This window comes from Manis pentadactyla, chromosome 13 (genome assembly GCF_030020395.1).
Source record: "Manis pentadactyla isolate mManPen7 chromosome 13, mManPen7.hap1, whole genome shotgun sequence".
Lineage (NCBI taxonomy): Eukaryota > Metazoa > Chordata > Mammalia > Pholidota > Manidae > Manis > Manis pentadactyla.
Window position 1 is genome coordinate 87,830,329 of NC_080031.1, and position 16,334 is coordinate 87,846,662.

The window sequence follows — 16,334 nt, forward strand, 5'->3', positions numbered from 1 at the left end:
TAAGTACCAAGGGTCATAATTGCTGAATCACATGATAAAAGTATGTTTAGTTTTGGAGGAAACCACCAAACCGTCTTCCAAATGGCTGAATTATTTTTGCATTCCTACCAGCAATGAATGAAAGCAAATGAATGTTGTACCACATCCTCCTCAGCATTTGGTAAGTGTTCTGGATTTTGGCCATTCTAATAGGTGTGTAATAGTATCTCATTATTTTAATATGCATTTCCCTAATGACAGAGGATGTGGAGCACCTTTTCATAAGCTTATTTGCCATCTGCGGAATTTCTTTGATGAGCTGACTGTTGAGGGTTTTGGCCCTTTTTTAAAATTAACATATTTGTTTTCTTATTGTTGAGTTTGAGTACTTTGTGTATTTTGGATAAGAGGTCTTTATAAGAAGCATCCCCAGAACCCATTGCAGAGAATGCTCGTGCTGATGGCCACTTGCTCAGCTGGTCGAGGGTTGCTTAGTCATCTGCTAGCAGAGGTACTGGGAAAGTGAAAAAGAAAAAGCCTTGTGGTTTTTTTCTTTCCTGGTCACTCAAATGGTCCTGGATAACAGAATGGCTACCAAGTTGTCTTTGGCCATTGTAAAGATGTAAAGAAGCCTTTTCTGAGTATCTTCCTGAGAAGAAAATTAGTTACACCAGTCCTGAGAAGATTAGGTTACTGTGTTCTGCTTGTACCTCCTGAAGATGCGCTCGATCTTCCCAGAGGCCCAGTGTTCATAGCACTAATCCCAATCAATAAATAGGAGTCCTTGAAATCTCTCTTTCATTAGATGCTATTGTACCATTATGAGCTCTGATAATTTTTTTTATGTACCTCCTTATTTACTGCATGCAGGCCTTATGTAAGGTATGGATGAATGTGAGAGGGAAGGCTCTAACTGCATGAAAAATAATTGAAAAACAGTGCGGTATTAGAGCTATCTCCTTTTATTGGCATAAGTGGACTGAGAAGGTATAGAATGAGTTATTTTGAGCTTACCATGGAGAAAATGCCTTCCTTTTGTTTGAAAAATCTGAAGTTCATGTCTACATAAGAAATGCCAACTCTTGCCTAACCTGCCCACAACACTTTGAAGAGACTGTGACCTATGCAGACCATGCACTAGACCAGCAATCCTTTATCTGCTCTTTCCAGCTTTCTTATGATTACTGTTTACGTGTCCCTTTACCTTTAACTTATAAATGTCTTGATATTAAAAGTGAATTTCCTATCAAAATGTAGTATTGGGTCTTGCAGTCTGATAGTCTGTGCTTTTTAATTGTAGTGTTTGGACTATTTACATATGATGGAATTACTGATTTGGTTGGGCTTAAACATACCATCTTGCTATTTGTTCTTTATGCCCCATCTGTCCTTTACTCTATTTTTCTTTGATTCAGTAGTTTTCTTATTCCATTTAATCTGAACTTGGCTAATTAGCTATATCTTTGTGTGTGGTGGAGGGGGAGCAGGGCAGGAGAATTGCCTTACAGTTTACCATATACATCCCTATCTTATCACAGACTACCATCAGATGGTATTATACCACTTCACATATAATGTATGAATCTTAGAAGAGATCCTTCCAATTCCCCCCTCTTATCCTTTGTGCTATCATTGCTGTATATTTTACTTCTACATAGGCCATAAACCCCACAATATATTACTATTGTTTTTGCCTCAATTACTTTTAAATAAATTTAACAAGAGAAAAAAATCCTTTCTATTTACTTACAAATATATCATCTCCAGGGCTCTTCATCACTTTGTGTACATCTACGTTTCCATATTGTATAATTTTATTTCCACTGGAGGGACTTTACTATTTCTTCAAGTACAGGTCTACTGGTGATAAGTTCTCTCAGCTTTTTTTGGTCTGAAAAAGTTTCATTTTTCCTTCATTTTTGAAAAATATTTTTGTTGAGTATAGAATTCTAGATTGGCAGGTTTGTTTTTGTCATTATTTTCAATTTCAACAGTTTGAGGATGTTATTTCCTTGCCTTCTGGCTTAGATGGTTTCTGAAGAGAAGCCTAGGGGTTTAAATTGTGGTTGGCCTTTTTTCTTTAACTATTTTTAAGATTTTCCCTTTATTGTTTTGAGTGATTATGATTTGCCTCAGTGTGCTTATATTAGTTTATCCTGTTTGAAATTTAATGAGCTTCTTGTGTGCAGTTTATAGTGTTTATCAAATTTGGAAAACCTTTCTGCCATATGTCTTAAATTTTTTTTCTGTCTTTACATTTCTATTGAAAATTATATTCTAATTATCTATCAGACTGCCTGACATTAAACAAGTTATTGAGGTTCTGTTAGTGTTCAATATTGTTTTCATTCTCTATTTTATTCCATGTGTTTCTATTGTTTTATCTTCATTCCATTGATTTTTTTCTTCTGCAGTGTCCAATATAATTTTAGTTCAATCCAGTGAAATTTTCAAACAAGATATATTTTTTAATCTCTAAAATGTCTACATTTTTATATCTTTCATTTCATTCCTCAGTATGTTTTTGTTTTCCTTTCTATCCTTAAGAATACTGAACATATTGTAACTGCTTTAACAGCCTTTTCTGCTAATTTCATCATCTCTGTCATTTTTAGTTTTGTTTCTGACTACTTTTTCTCCAGGTAATAGTGCACATTTTATTGCTTCCTTATATTTCTAGTAATTTTTAAATTGCTTACTGAAGTATAATTGACATATAACATACTGTATGTACTTAAAGTGTACACCCTATGAGTATTGGCATATGCATACATACATGGTGGTGAAACTTTACAATTCCATTACATTTTCTAAATAAGTGATCATATGGTCTTAAATTAAAGACAGTTTTACTTCTTTTCTACTTTAGATATCTTTTATTTCTTTTCTTACCTTGTATGAATGCCTAGAGCCTATAGTACATGTTGGATAGAAGTAGTAAGTGCAGACATTCTTGTTTTTTCCCTTAGGGTGAAAGCATTCAGTCTTGTACTGTTATTTATTATTTTTTCTGTAGTTTTTTTTTGGAGGTTTCCCTTTATCAGTTTAAGGAAGTCCCCTTCTATTTCTAATTTTCTGAGAGTTTTATCAAGAATGGATGTCAGATTTTGTCAAATGCTTTTTGTGTATTTATTGAGATTATTACATGTGTTTTCTTTTTTAGTTTGTTTATGTGGATAATTACATTGATTGATTTCTAATATTAAACTAACATTGCCTTCCTAAGGTAAATCTCACTTGGTTTTGATGCATTATCCTTTTTATATTTTGTTGCATTTGATTTACTAAAATTTTGTTTATAATTTTTGCATCTGTATGCATGAGAGATATTGGCTTATGGGGGGGGGGTTTGGTTGTTTCTTTTCTGGTTTTGTTATCAGAATAACCCTGGCTTCAAAGAATGGGTTTGGAAGTATTCCTTCTTTAATACTCTGGAAGAATTTATGTAGAATTGGTATTATTTCTAACTTAAATACTTCATTGAATTTCAACAATGAAGCCACCTGGGCCTGAAGCTTTTTTTGTGTGATGGCTTTCAACTACAAATTAAACTTCTCTAATTGATATAGGGCAATCTACAGGTTATCTATTTCTTCATTGGTAAGCTTTGCTAGTTTGGGTCTTTCAAGGAATTTGTCCATTTAATCAAAGTTGTCAGATTTTATAAGTATAAAGTTGTACAAAATGTTCCTTTATTATTATTTTAGTATCTGTAGAATCTGTGTGATATCATCCCTCTCATTTCTGATATCGGTCATTTGTATCTGCTCTCTTTGGGGAGCTGGAACCCTGCCCCAGGACCCCCTCTGCCACTCACTAGTTGTCTAAGCTGAACTCCAAAGCCTCAGCTTTTACATCTCTAAGAGGGTGGGGCTTTCCCAAGTCTCTTCCACTTCTGATAGCCAATAAGTTTGATCAGTGTACCTAGAGATTTATCTACTTTTTTAATCTTATAGAACCAATTTTTTGGTTCATTGCTTTTCTCTATGGTTTTTCTGTTTTTTATTTTAATGCTTTATGCATTAATCTTTATTATTTCCTTTCTTCTTTTTACTTTGGGTTTCATTTCCTTTTCTATTTTTTTAAGGTGGGTGCATGGGCATTGATTTGAGATACTTTTTCTTTTCTGATATAGACATTTAATGCTATATGTTTCCCACTAACTACTGCTCTAGTGGCATTCCACAAATGATGTCATGTTGGGTTTTTTTCATTAGCATTCAGTTCAAAATGCTTTCTAATTTCCTTTTGGATTCCTCCTTTGACTCATGGATTATTTGGAACTGGCCTACGTAGTTTCCAAACATCTAGGCATCTTCTCATTTTACTGAGTGCTACATTTTGTTATATTGCTTCAACAAGTGCTGACCTCTTGGATAGGCACATACATTACTTGGTGATCCTGCTGATCCTTTGTTGGTCTCTTGAGGCTTGTGTTTAAGCCCTTTGGGAATGGATCTAAAGGTGCCTTTACTCCAGGGCTACTTTAGCTCATTGCTCAGGCATTACGCTTCTGGTCAAACATCCATATATTCTGGAGATTTCTATACATTGGTTTGTGGAAATTTGAACAACTATGTGAGCTCTGGGAGCTGTGCAGCTTCCCCCACCTTGATAGCTGTTCTTTTCCTGACAGCTTTTCTCTGCTTGACCTGAAATACAGATTAATACTTGACCACAGGCTCAAGGGGGAGCCTATGCATATTTCTGGGTGTCTTTCTGTGCATACCTGTCTCCTCTCTTACATTCTACCCTGCGAGTTCTAGCTATCTGGGTCTCCCTGAGCACCAGTCTGTCTCCTCAACTCAGTGAGACCTCTGAGCTCTGCTTCAAGTCCCCCTCTGTGCTGCAGTTTAGAAACTGTTTCCAGGTAGAAAGGGTGATCGTAGAACTCACCTTGCTTGTTTCTCTTCTTTTGGGAATCATAGTCCTGCGCTTGCTTCTTATTACGTAATGTCTGAAAACGGTCATTTCCTATATTCCATCAGGTTTTTTAGTTGTTTTCAGTCCTATGTTCCATCAGGTTTTTTAGTTGTTTTCAGCAGAAAACTAACTCTAGCCTATGTCTTTCCCTCATGGTGGAAAACCGGTCTCACTTCTTTCCCCCACTTTTGACATTCTGTGAGATGATGTATAATATCATTCTTGTTGAAAGTGTCCTTTAGGAATACTTCCTGAAATTTCTGCCTATGCCCCTTCATTTATACAAGATAGGAAAGAATATGGTGGCATTTAGAGAAACAGAAATAGAAAAATGAAGAGATGGGAGTGGCTTGCTAGTGTGAAATGACTGGAGAAAATAGAGTTCTTCATTTGGGACAAAGTAAGACAAGAACAGGATCCAAATCAACCAATCTCTGCAGGTGTGGAAGGCATGAACAGAGAATTGAAAAATACTTGCAGTCACTGTTTATGCTAGGAAATCTGGCACAGTCCTTAGGGTATGACACACAAGAGAAAAACTTGAGTAATATTCAGAAATAATTCAGAAGTCTCAAAACAAGGTCAGTGAATTCAGGTGCCAGGTACTTGGTGCCATATGGTGTCACAGAGAAAAAGGGCCAACTCATTATCCTACAGAGGTATTGAACCCACATATTTCGTGTGACTGAGCAGTTTTCTCTGGGAGATGGTTTTTCTCATCAAAGATTTAGATCCTCTATCTTTTGAAAATGACTAGCCTATTGAAAGAGCACACCTCATAGTTCAGTAAAAATGTAACTGTGTTTCTCCCACTGTCCTTTTACAATTTAGCCTCTGAGACAATAATTCCTGCTCCTGTATGAATACACTAGCAACCCATAAGTTCCTGCTCATTCTTAGGTGACAGAAGGTCTACAGTCATTAAGTCACAAACAGCAGCCAGTCCTGGGTGATACTCAAAACACTGAACTTAATTGACTGCTTCATGTCCCTTTGCCCCCTGTGTCCTCGCTTCCTCAGGCTCGGCCTGGCTTCTGGATAGAAACCTGACATAAGGTAAAGTGTTGTGGTCCTTCCATTTCTCCAGTGCATGTTTCTAGTGCTCACTTTCCATCTTGAGAGCTGCTGTTTCAACCCCATGAGGTCCGGTGGGACTGGGGAGACAGAGAGAGGGGACACAGAGGCACTCCCTCCTCGAAACAGTCCTTTGTCAGTTGGTCTCACTCTGGTTGAGTAGATACTCTTTTCCCTTGAGGTGTCGTTTCCCCGGACTCTTCAGTCTTCTCACTGTTGCTCTTTCTCATACAATTGCGTTGACCCTGCAGGGTGCTTGTCTTATTTCTCTGTTCCAATGGCCACTTATAACTCTTTCCACAGTCCCTAGACACCAGGGAGGGAGTCTCCACCCTGCTCCAGCCTCCCTCAGGTGGCTCTGTTAGATGCAGCCCAACGCCCTCCCCATCCTGCCTCCCCTCTGTGTCTCAGAGCACACAGCCCCTCCAAGGAGCACTTGCTCATCACCCACCTGGGATGGAAATGTGTCCCAAGCAGCCTTACTCTTCTGGTTCTGCCTCCAAAGCAGTCAGTTCTCCTACCTTTCAGAATCCTACCTCTAGGAGTTAGACTCCAGCCAGTATCAATGTTGGCTTTCTCAAGAATGAGTTGGGCACCAGCTTTTAAGTCTCTCAGCCTCAGAAAATTCTGCTGCTGCTCTGAGGTATCTCCTTCCCCCAGGTCATGATTAGATGTTTGCACCTCCTCCCAACTCCCTGACAGCATGAGGGCTTAGCAAAATAATTCCCCTCCCCAGCCAGGAAATCTTTTCTCTGATCATTTTTGTCCCCATTTCCTGACCCTTCTTCTCTGCCCTTGATATGCTCAAAAGCCAAGAGGGGCCCACAGGCCACTTGCTTTGAAAGTCTTCACAACATGGTTTGGCACTTTTCTTTGGAATTTTACATCTGCCATGTTTTTGTTGCCTGGTGGAAACTTCAGTTTTAAGATCCTATTGCACAAGTAATAAACAAACATGATTCATGGGCCAACCCTTGAACCACAGTCCGGTGGTGTAACATCTGTCTTTACTAAACATTCTGATTTCAGAGTGTGTTCTTGTGTTAAAAAAAAGAATTGGGGGCACAACTCTCCAAAGAGTCTTATTTAATTCTTTACCAGCTCTGCTATTTAGCACTTGTTAACTACAGCCATAGGCATACAGTTCATGAAATAATTTGGAATGAAATGCCTTACCGAGTAGGTATTTTTATATGGTAGGAGATGGACCTCAGAAAGCATTGTAAGGTCTTGACCACTAAGACCTCTTCCAGAACAAGAAAGTGGTGAGTCCATGATCTTCTGGCTGTCCAAGAGATCAGGAAAGTGGCTTTGCAATACTGAGTCCCAAGGAAACAAATTCCCCCAAGTTAACTCCCTTGCCAGCTGGGACTTCATAGGCACCATAATAGCATGTTGTAGTGAGGTTTGAAGGGAGGAGAGAGTGGTGGATGGTTCTATTTTCTGAGGTCAGGATATCCTTACAGGGTTGTTTGAGTCCCAAGGAAAGAAAGAAGGGAAATAAATAACAGCCTTAAGTCCCCAGATGTGGCATAACCAGATTGGGTGTGCTTGCTGGCTGGCCCTGGCCTTTGCAGTTAAGACTGAGAGCCAAAAAGACTGTGTGTTATAGGGATTGTTCCCTTTTTGTTTGTTTGTACAAAACCAGGGAGGGAAATAGTTGAGTAAAATCCAAGACAACTTCTTTTATTTCACTTCTCTGGAGACTTAATCATACAATTGGAAGGCACTTGCTTGACTCTGGATTTGGTGAAGTTGTGACTCGATGCTGGCATCTCTTATCTTTTTGAACCTATAGCCCTTTTGATGAGCATGAAAGTTTCCTTACAATAACAATAGGCATTTGTCGGCTTTCCAAATATATAAGTATATATATTATATAGTTGGATGTGCTTGTTCACTCTACCTTACATTTTTTTATGCTAATATAGTACCATTTGTACAAGTGTCCTTGTATTTATCTAAGAACTGAGCCTCAAGCAGAGTAAATGCACCAGAGACATTAAGTCTCAAGACCTTAGGAGAAAAAAGGAATTTAGCATCCATGTAAAAACAGGTACCAGGTCACGGAGTCTTAGAAAGCGGGATAACGAAAATGCGTGTTTATGTTGAAGAGAAACTTGTTTGCTTGGACGCATCTCTTGTCAGATTTAGGTGGTGCTAACAGAGAATGAAACTGACAGTCTCCTTGTTTGCTCAGAATACTCTTGACCCTAAACTTTTCCCTCTAAATCTCCAGTGCACGGTGGGGTAATGCCACTTTTTGTATTTTTCCTTGGAGACGGGGGAAGGAGCAGTAGGGATCTGAAAAATCTGCACGTATGTAAATGAAAATCGTTTTGTTCATTTGGCATGTGCCCACATTGTTTTCCCCCAAGGGTGCACAAAATAAACCTCTTTGTAAATTTTCAATCAGGAAGAAGAAGGTACACATGAGTAAAAGATAAAAATGTTGACATTCTTCAGCTGACTTGTGCTTTCATGGAGGATGAAGGCAAGAAACTATTCCCGAAGAAGTAATCCTTGTTTAAAAAATAACTGGTTCTTGAAAGCCTGGCATTGCATATTTGCTACATTTGTTCCTATTGTTTGTGAACGGTTTAAAAGATGTATGATGTAATGAAGTTGATAGGATTTTCTGGTCATTTGGTGTTTTAGGTCTTACAAGAGTTCTAAGGTGCAGTGAGGATTGCGATGTGCATTATGGGGGGGTAGTGAGGAAGATGAAGAAAACATTCTAGCTTCTTCCTGCATATAATCATGATCTGCCCCCCTCTCTTTATATATATATAGTTTCTTATAATTGAAATAGAAATAAATAGATTTTTCCCAAAAATGTATTTCAGGGCTCTGTTAGCATCTCAGCTGGAACCAACATTTGCCAGGAATGTTTTCCCTTGTTTTGATGAGCCAGCTCTGAAGGCAACTTTTAATATTACAATTATTCACCATCCAAGTTATGTGGCCCTTTCCAACATGCCACAACTAGGTAGGTAATATTTCCTTTCATCTCATATGTATGTATTTGTATACATTAACTATATATGTATTTATTATATATTGCATTATACATATGATCTATATTAACTACATATGCACATATAGAGTTACTGCTGTAATAGTTTTTAATTCAATAGCTTTTCTAGGCAATGCATTGGTGATGTATTATAATTGGGGGGGCAGTCACATGGGGTATGTGTCAGCACCTACATCTTGGAGATTCTTTTTGCATTAGAAGCTGGGGGTGTTATATTGTTCTTACACATTGGCTGCCTGTCTGCCCATTAGTCTGGTCTTCAATATTAATCATTAGTGATAACAAGCTAGTGGACTTGGTATGAATCTGGTGCACAGATGTGTTTTATTCGGCTCACATAATTTCTTTTCTCTTGATTGAGTTAGTACTCAACTTTTAAAGATCCAGAGATTCCTCATAAAAATCAAGATTCCTTGAAAACTTACAGGATCCCACAACCCCGGGCCTACAGCTCCTATAGGACCATATTACGGCTGAAAAGAGGCTGCATCTTGCAGGCTGGGCCCATGTCCCGCCGTCGGCCACAGTCCTCAACCACTGCCTGTTAGTGGGCACCAGCCTGGTTCACATCAAGCACCTGGCTCTCACAGGCATTTGAGTTTGTGATTTCAGACTTGAAGGCACCAGTCTGCCTCCAGCGAAGACCTAACTGAAAGCTGGACATGGGAGAATTGTTGGCTGGCCCTGGCCTTTGCAGTTAAGACTGAGAGCCAAAAAGACTGTGTGTTATAGGGATTGTTCCTTGTTGACCTACCATAGGCGTGGGCAGCTCTAGAGAAGTGGACACAGTTTAGAAACAATGGGAGTGGTTGGAAGAAAGGAGGAGGATCACGGGCCTGACTCAGTGCTCACGCGTCTGGCTCATGTGTTTAACTTAGGACCAGGATGCTGTCTGTCCTTAGATCTTCCTAATATGGTTTCAATAGTCTAATGGATAGAGAAATCCAAACTGCTGGCGTATGGGGAGCATTTGGGAAGAAATAGCGAGCTGACAATCCACTTGACAAATTATCTCAAAAGTAGATATTCTAGCTTAGGTTTACAGTGATTTGGACTAAAATCAATTTCTCTAGGTCAGTCTGAAAAGAGGGATGTTAATGGAAGCAAATGGACTGTGACTACCTTTTACACTACGCCCCACATGCCAACCTATTTAGCTGCATTTGGTATATGTGACTATGACCACGTCAACAGAACAGAAAGGGGCAAGGAGGTGAGTAGGGACGCCTCTCCAGGTAAGGGTGCATTTGTGCTGGCTGCAGGGTGCTCATCCACGCTGTCTGCATCCTGGGGCGATGCCTACCTACCCCACGGTCACCTCCCGGTTCTCACTTCAGCTTTTTCCAGGCCGCATGGGAGCTGAGTGTGGCTTTGCCGTTGGGATGCAACGATCCCACGCAGCGCTGCGGAGTGAAGGCTGCGCGTCAAGCCCACTCAGGGCATGTGCAAGTGCCCTCTTCCTAGCTCTTGCTGTCTCTCAGAGGACAGGAGAGAAAGGGAAAGTGGGCACTCGGCACCACCAAGCTCAGGTTGGCCTGTGGCCTACAATGTTAATGCAGCTGTGAAGTTGGGGCAGCTCAAAATGTCTTGCAACCAGTATGGCGCAGGCAGCAACGAGTCAGACGGACCCCAGCCGTGAGCAGCCGCTCTGCCTGAAGTGGTGCGGGCAGTTTAAATATCATCCCTGCTCAGAGGCAGCGCTTCTGGGCTTCTCAGGTCTGGGGTGTCCAGCACGTCCCCAGACTTGTGGAAGGTAGGCGCCTTGTCTGGGAATCCCGTCTTCACCCAGTCACACCCGTGTTGCATAGCAATCCTTGAGGAAAACATCCAGGTTGTTAGGGCAGTACTGTATATGCTGGGTCACTCCCCACCTGGAGTGTGCAGGTGGGTAAGGCCAGTGCCTTAGGCCTGCTCTTCTCAGGCAGACCGACTGCAGGGGCTGAGCAAGATCGGCCCTATGGCTGGCTCAGGGCTCTCCTGGGCCCAAGATCTCCTGGGCTCGTAGCACTGACTAACGGGGACAAGGAAGCTGTAGATGAGCCGGGGTCTCTCGCCAGGGTGAGCGTCACTCAAACTGCTCCTGCACTGCGGCTAAGGATGGATCCGTCATCTGGCCTTAGGGGCCAGCGGCAGCTTGTAATTGGCCTCAGTTGCAGGCTTCAGCCTGCTTTCCCTTGCTGAGTGACCACTGGTAGGTCCTTGGTACACACAGACATAACACTGGCCAAGTCAAATGTTCATGACCCATATTAATGAATCTACTCAGGCTTGATTGGGAAGCACCTGCTTTGTACCTGGCGTGAAGGAGTGGACCTCAGAACTGAGTGAACCGTGCTGGTCTGGCGGCACCTACGTCTCAAATGCTGCCATGCAGTGAACAATTCTTATAAAAGGACCAAATCCGCTTCTTTGTGAAAGATTACCCTGAAAAGAAAGCCAGCTGCCATGGGAATAAAGAGGACAGGGAACTTGTCAAAGAAAGTGACGTTCTTAGCCAGAAAATTACAATCTGGGATGAGTTGATCAGTGGAATGTTGAATTTGGCTCTGGCTCAGCTCCGTGAAGCAAAGAAATACCCTGTATACTCTACAGGGGAACCAGACTGAACTCTTGGAACAGCGTCCAGACAGCACAAAAATCGCTCACTAAGAAAGAGATAAAAATGTAGTAAAATTGAAAATGTGGTTAATGTGTGGCAAGAGGTTAAACATAGGAGACACACAACCAAGACACACAACATACGGAAATAGCACATTTTGAGTAGAATTTAGCACACATGGGCACGTGTGCAGACACTCCAGTCTTGGATGTTGGGGTCTGCCATGTCCAGGAGGGCCGCGAGCACACGTGTGATTCTGAAGGCACTTTATGGCTGCATCTCCAAAGTGTTCCTTAAAGGGTTGTGTTCCTCACTGCCCCTCCAGGTGCCCCCCACCCCTCTCACGTGGCTTGAAATCTCTGTCATCTGCCTCCCTTTGGGCTTGTGGAATGGTCATTTATGAGAGGAGCTTTATAAACTGGAGGTTAACATACACACGTTAATTGTTACTGCTGCTATCTCCCAAAAGGCTACAGTTAAAATGTACACATTCTCTCCAGTGTGGGGTGAGGGGTGATTCTTCCCACTCAGTAGTGTGGGCTTTGGTTTAGCAGTTTCCCTGTTGCCTCCAAAGTTTAGAAAGAGAGGTGGGGAGAGTAACTTTGGTGCAGGGCAGACTGGATTCCTGGGCCCTCCTTCCCTGGATATGGAGGCCTCTGCAGCATAAGGGGGACCCAAAGGAATGAGGGGATCAAGGCAGGAGGCTTCGAGAAACAGGTGGTTGCATTTTGTGAAAGGGGAACATTCCTGAAGACCTCATGTAATTCCAAATTCACATAATTCAAGACAAATTTCCGAGCAGAAATAAAAGCAAAGTGAATGTGTTCTTGGAGTAGAACAGCCTGCAAATATTGTGCTGGGTTTCATTTTCTCAGCTTTTTCTCTAATGTTTTGCAGAGAGCGCCTTCTCAAATTATCTGTGCCCACATCAGGACAATTATTTTAATTCCCTCCTCTTTAGCTTTCATGCCAGGATGATTGGGTTTCATACACGTTCTTTGGCACAAATGCTAGCAACTCCATTAAAAAGGCCTTAGATGGCACAATTGTGGGGAATAAAGTGGTTTCATATAAAACTAAGAGTGAATTTCAAAACAGCACATTTGTCATCACAATTACACAAATAAATTCCCAAGTACCCAAACAACAGCACAGTTACATGAAAGTAACAAAACATGGAAGGGATTTCTTTTTACCTGCTACAGTGACAATGTCATAAACAGAGAATATAATTCACTTGCTTCAACAATTGTAAAATCATAAGACTTTTGATGAACTTTTTAAAATCTGGAGACTTAATCTGATTGCAAATTCTGAAAAAAAAGATGGGAGTACAATGGTTTCATTAACAAACTACTTTCAATTTGCATGACTCAAATTTGTTTAATACATACCATACTGTACAAACCCCATTAACCATGCGATTCTGTTTTGGAACATTGGAAATAGGTCTTGAAATGGGAAGCAAGAGACCCAGATGTCCTTTTACTCTCATACCATTCTGGGGATTGTTTTTGAATTCGAAAAGTTTTATGTGTTGTTTTAAAAGATTGAAATTAACATACTTTCCAGGGAACCACTGTCCGCAACTTAGCAAATAGCCTTCTGGGCTTTTCCCAGTGCGTGTACAAATTGAACATCTTATTATGCAGCTTCTTCTGAAAAGGTAAGACTTTGACTCCAGAGCATCAGGGAATTGGAGCACACAGGCTGGCACATCCCCAAATCATGACTGCTTTTCCTAACTGCTAACCTGTTTTGATTTAGATACGCATCTGGGCCAGGAAAGATGCCATCGCAAATGGAAATGCGGACTTTGCTTTGAACATCACAGGGCCCATCTTCTCTTTTCTGGAAGATTTATTTAATATTAGTTACCCTCTTCCCAAAACAGGTGAGGCATCTTCCCTTCCCATGCAATTGGTCTCCTTTTACAGGGGTCCTGGTCTGAGGTCAGGTTTGCAGATGAGCTCCAAGCACCCATTTTTACCATTTAGCTGCTGTTTTGAAGTTAGCCATACTGGCGCCTATTCTGATGTCCTACACCTTCCTAAACACATCTGCCTCATTCTCTGTACACTGCCAGGTGCCCAGTGAGTGTGCTCAGGGGTTAGATTCCCCCTGGGGACTCATTGGCAGCCTCACATCCTCCAGACTGTGCTTTCTCTCATGTGTCCTGTCCTGTTCTCTTAATGCAAGCATGCAGTGCAAAGTTCTGGAGGCTTCTTAGCTGGTCTATGTGAGTTACTCCAATTCCCATTAGAAAGGTTTCTGTTGTTGTTGTTGTTTTCCTTAATATTCTTTAGCTGTGAGTCATTGGATTAGGGCTTGGGGGTCCCATCTGTGAATTTTTGTTATATAAAATTGGAATCATGTGTGGACATTACATGATCCTTGAGGAAATATATAAACATTTGATCTCTCACAGATCTGAATGGTATGCCCTTAAAATCATGTGACCCACTTGGCTCAGAAAGTTGGTTCAGTGTGTTTCCTCTCTGAATTGAGGGTACCATGTAAATGCATAACTCTGACATGTTAAAGTGTTGGAGAAAGTATGCTCTGCCTGTACTAGTGGGTGGTTGAAGAAGGTGGGGAGTAAATATCTGGGGGCTCAAGCCTCCTGAACACCAGGAATCCAGGGGCTGTACAGCCCCAGCCTTCTGGCTAAGGAGGAGTGGGGAATAAAGGAGTGGGACCAGTCTCAGTCCATTCAGGGATCCTGCAGAAGATGCCTGTCATTTTTTGAGTTGGAGCCTGGGGACCAAGCTTCTGGCACTTCTGTGACTGGAGGATCTCAGGATGACCCTTGTCCAGGCAAGAGGAGTTCCATTTGTCTTTATGTAGATAAGGAGAAGTCCGGAATTATCCTTGCTACCGTTTTCCACGAAAGCCTCTCCCCTAGCCAGTTAGTCACCTTCTTCACTCTATATCCACCCATTTCCACCCACCCCCTCACTTTCCCTAGTTTATATCACCAACATCCCCACCACAGCCCTCACCTGGATTCACAGCCTTCTGCCTCTCCCCCCATATTTCACACTGAGGCCGCAGGGATCTTGCAAAGCAAAATCCAATTATGTTCTGCCTCTTTAAAACCTCTCTGTGGGTTTCCACTGCTCTGAGGACCAAGTCCAAACTCGATACCCTGCTTCATAGCACAGCATCTCTTGCCAACCTCTCTGGGCTTTTGGCTGCTCCTAAGAGTGGGAAGGAGGCTCTAGCACCATCTCTGCCCCCTTCTACCCTTTCGTCTTTCTCTCATCTCCTTCTGACTCCTGCACATGCGGTTTGCACATCCTTCAATGCTTCACCCAACTGATTAATTCTTCTATTTCTCATCTCAGTGCCCCTTCCTCCAGGAAGCTTTCTCATACTTCCCTTTGTGACTCCCTTTCTCATACTTCCACAGCATCCTGTGCACCCCTCTGTTTGAGCCCTTGACCTACTAGATCTTAATGTTCTTCCCCACTAGCTCAAGAGTAACTTGGGTTCAGGATCTGGATTGTCTTTTTCTTGTGTAAAGTTAAGTTATTGAATACAGCACAGCAAAGAATATTCATTAGGTGAATATAGCATGTATTATAGGAATATTTGTCACATTAGCAAAAGAAAATAAAAAATATTTTATTGTTCTAGTAATAAAAATAATAAATAATCACAATACAGAAAATAAAGAAAAATAGGGACAAACACACACACATACACAAAGAAAATGTAATACTACCACTCAGAGATAACCACAGCTAACATCTTGGTGTATGTTTTCCCAACGTCTGGCTTAGTCTTATCTCTGTCTTTCTCCTCGTTTGCTGCTTCTTTTTTTTTTAACAAAAGTTGACACTCTTTTTTGAATGGCCTTTTAAAAAACGATTTAGCAGTATGTAACAACATGATCCAGGTAACCTAATCTTCTTTATTATTATTTTTAAGACATACTAGGCTTGCATGTCAATTTGATGAAATAATTTATGGAATCCTCTGTGGCTGAACATTTAGACTGATTCTACTCTTTCTTGGACTACCTTAAAAACATTAAAAAAATAAAAGTAAATGTTTACAAATATCCATGCTATTTGCCAACATTCCAAAAGTTGAACGACTTAGTCAATGGTAGGAACATTTTTAAAGGTCATGAGGCATTTTGCTGGATTGCTCCAGAAAGCATGCAGCAGCACACCCTCATCAGTAAGCTGTATGCCAGTTTTCCTATACCTAATTGTTAATACCAATACTAACCAATATTAGTTATTAGTTTTACTCATTTGTGAGATTAAGTTATATCATTGTTTTAATTTTTGTTTTGATAACTAATGATACTGCACATGTTAAATAAGATCATTGGCTATTTGAATTATTTTTTTAGTGTTCACATTTTTGAAACAAATTTTTTGTTGTTTTTTCCTTTTGGTTTGTCAGAATTCCTTAAGTATTAAAAAATATTGTCCAGTTATTTGTGATATATATAAAATAAATGCAAATATTTCCCCCAGTTTGTGGTTTGCCTTTCAAATTTGTTTATGGTATCTCTTGATGAACTAAAATATTTCATTTTAAATAGACTTTATATTTTAGAGCCATTTTAGGTTTACAGAAAAATTGCATGAAAAGTATAGAGCACTCCCATGTACCTTATCTCCCCAACACAGTTTCTCTCATTGTTAACATCTTGCATTAGAGCAGTGCACTTGGTACAGTTGATGGATCAATATTGATGGTTAA

General features: G+C 40.7%; 1 protein-coding gene across 2 annotated transcripts in view; it reads left to right on the forward strand.

The window, feature by feature from the left end:
- The window catches only part of LVRN (laeverin), a 58,912-nt gene that overhangs the window by 5,484 nt on the left and 37,094 nt on the right, over positions 1-16,334 (forward strand). For both annotated transcript variants that reach the window (XR_005026691.2, XM_036894609.2), the window contains exons 2-4: positions 8,823-8,965; positions 10,087-10,226; positions 13,380-13,506. Coding sequence is in view for 1 of the 2 variants with exons in the window: in XM_036894609.2 (XP_036750504.2) it covers positions 8,823-8,965; positions 10,087-10,226; positions 13,380-13,506 (410 nt within the window). In the remaining variant the exon portion in view is untranslated. The remainder of the gene's footprint in view (positions 1-8,822; positions 8,966-10,086; positions 10,227-13,379; positions 13,507-16,334) is intronic.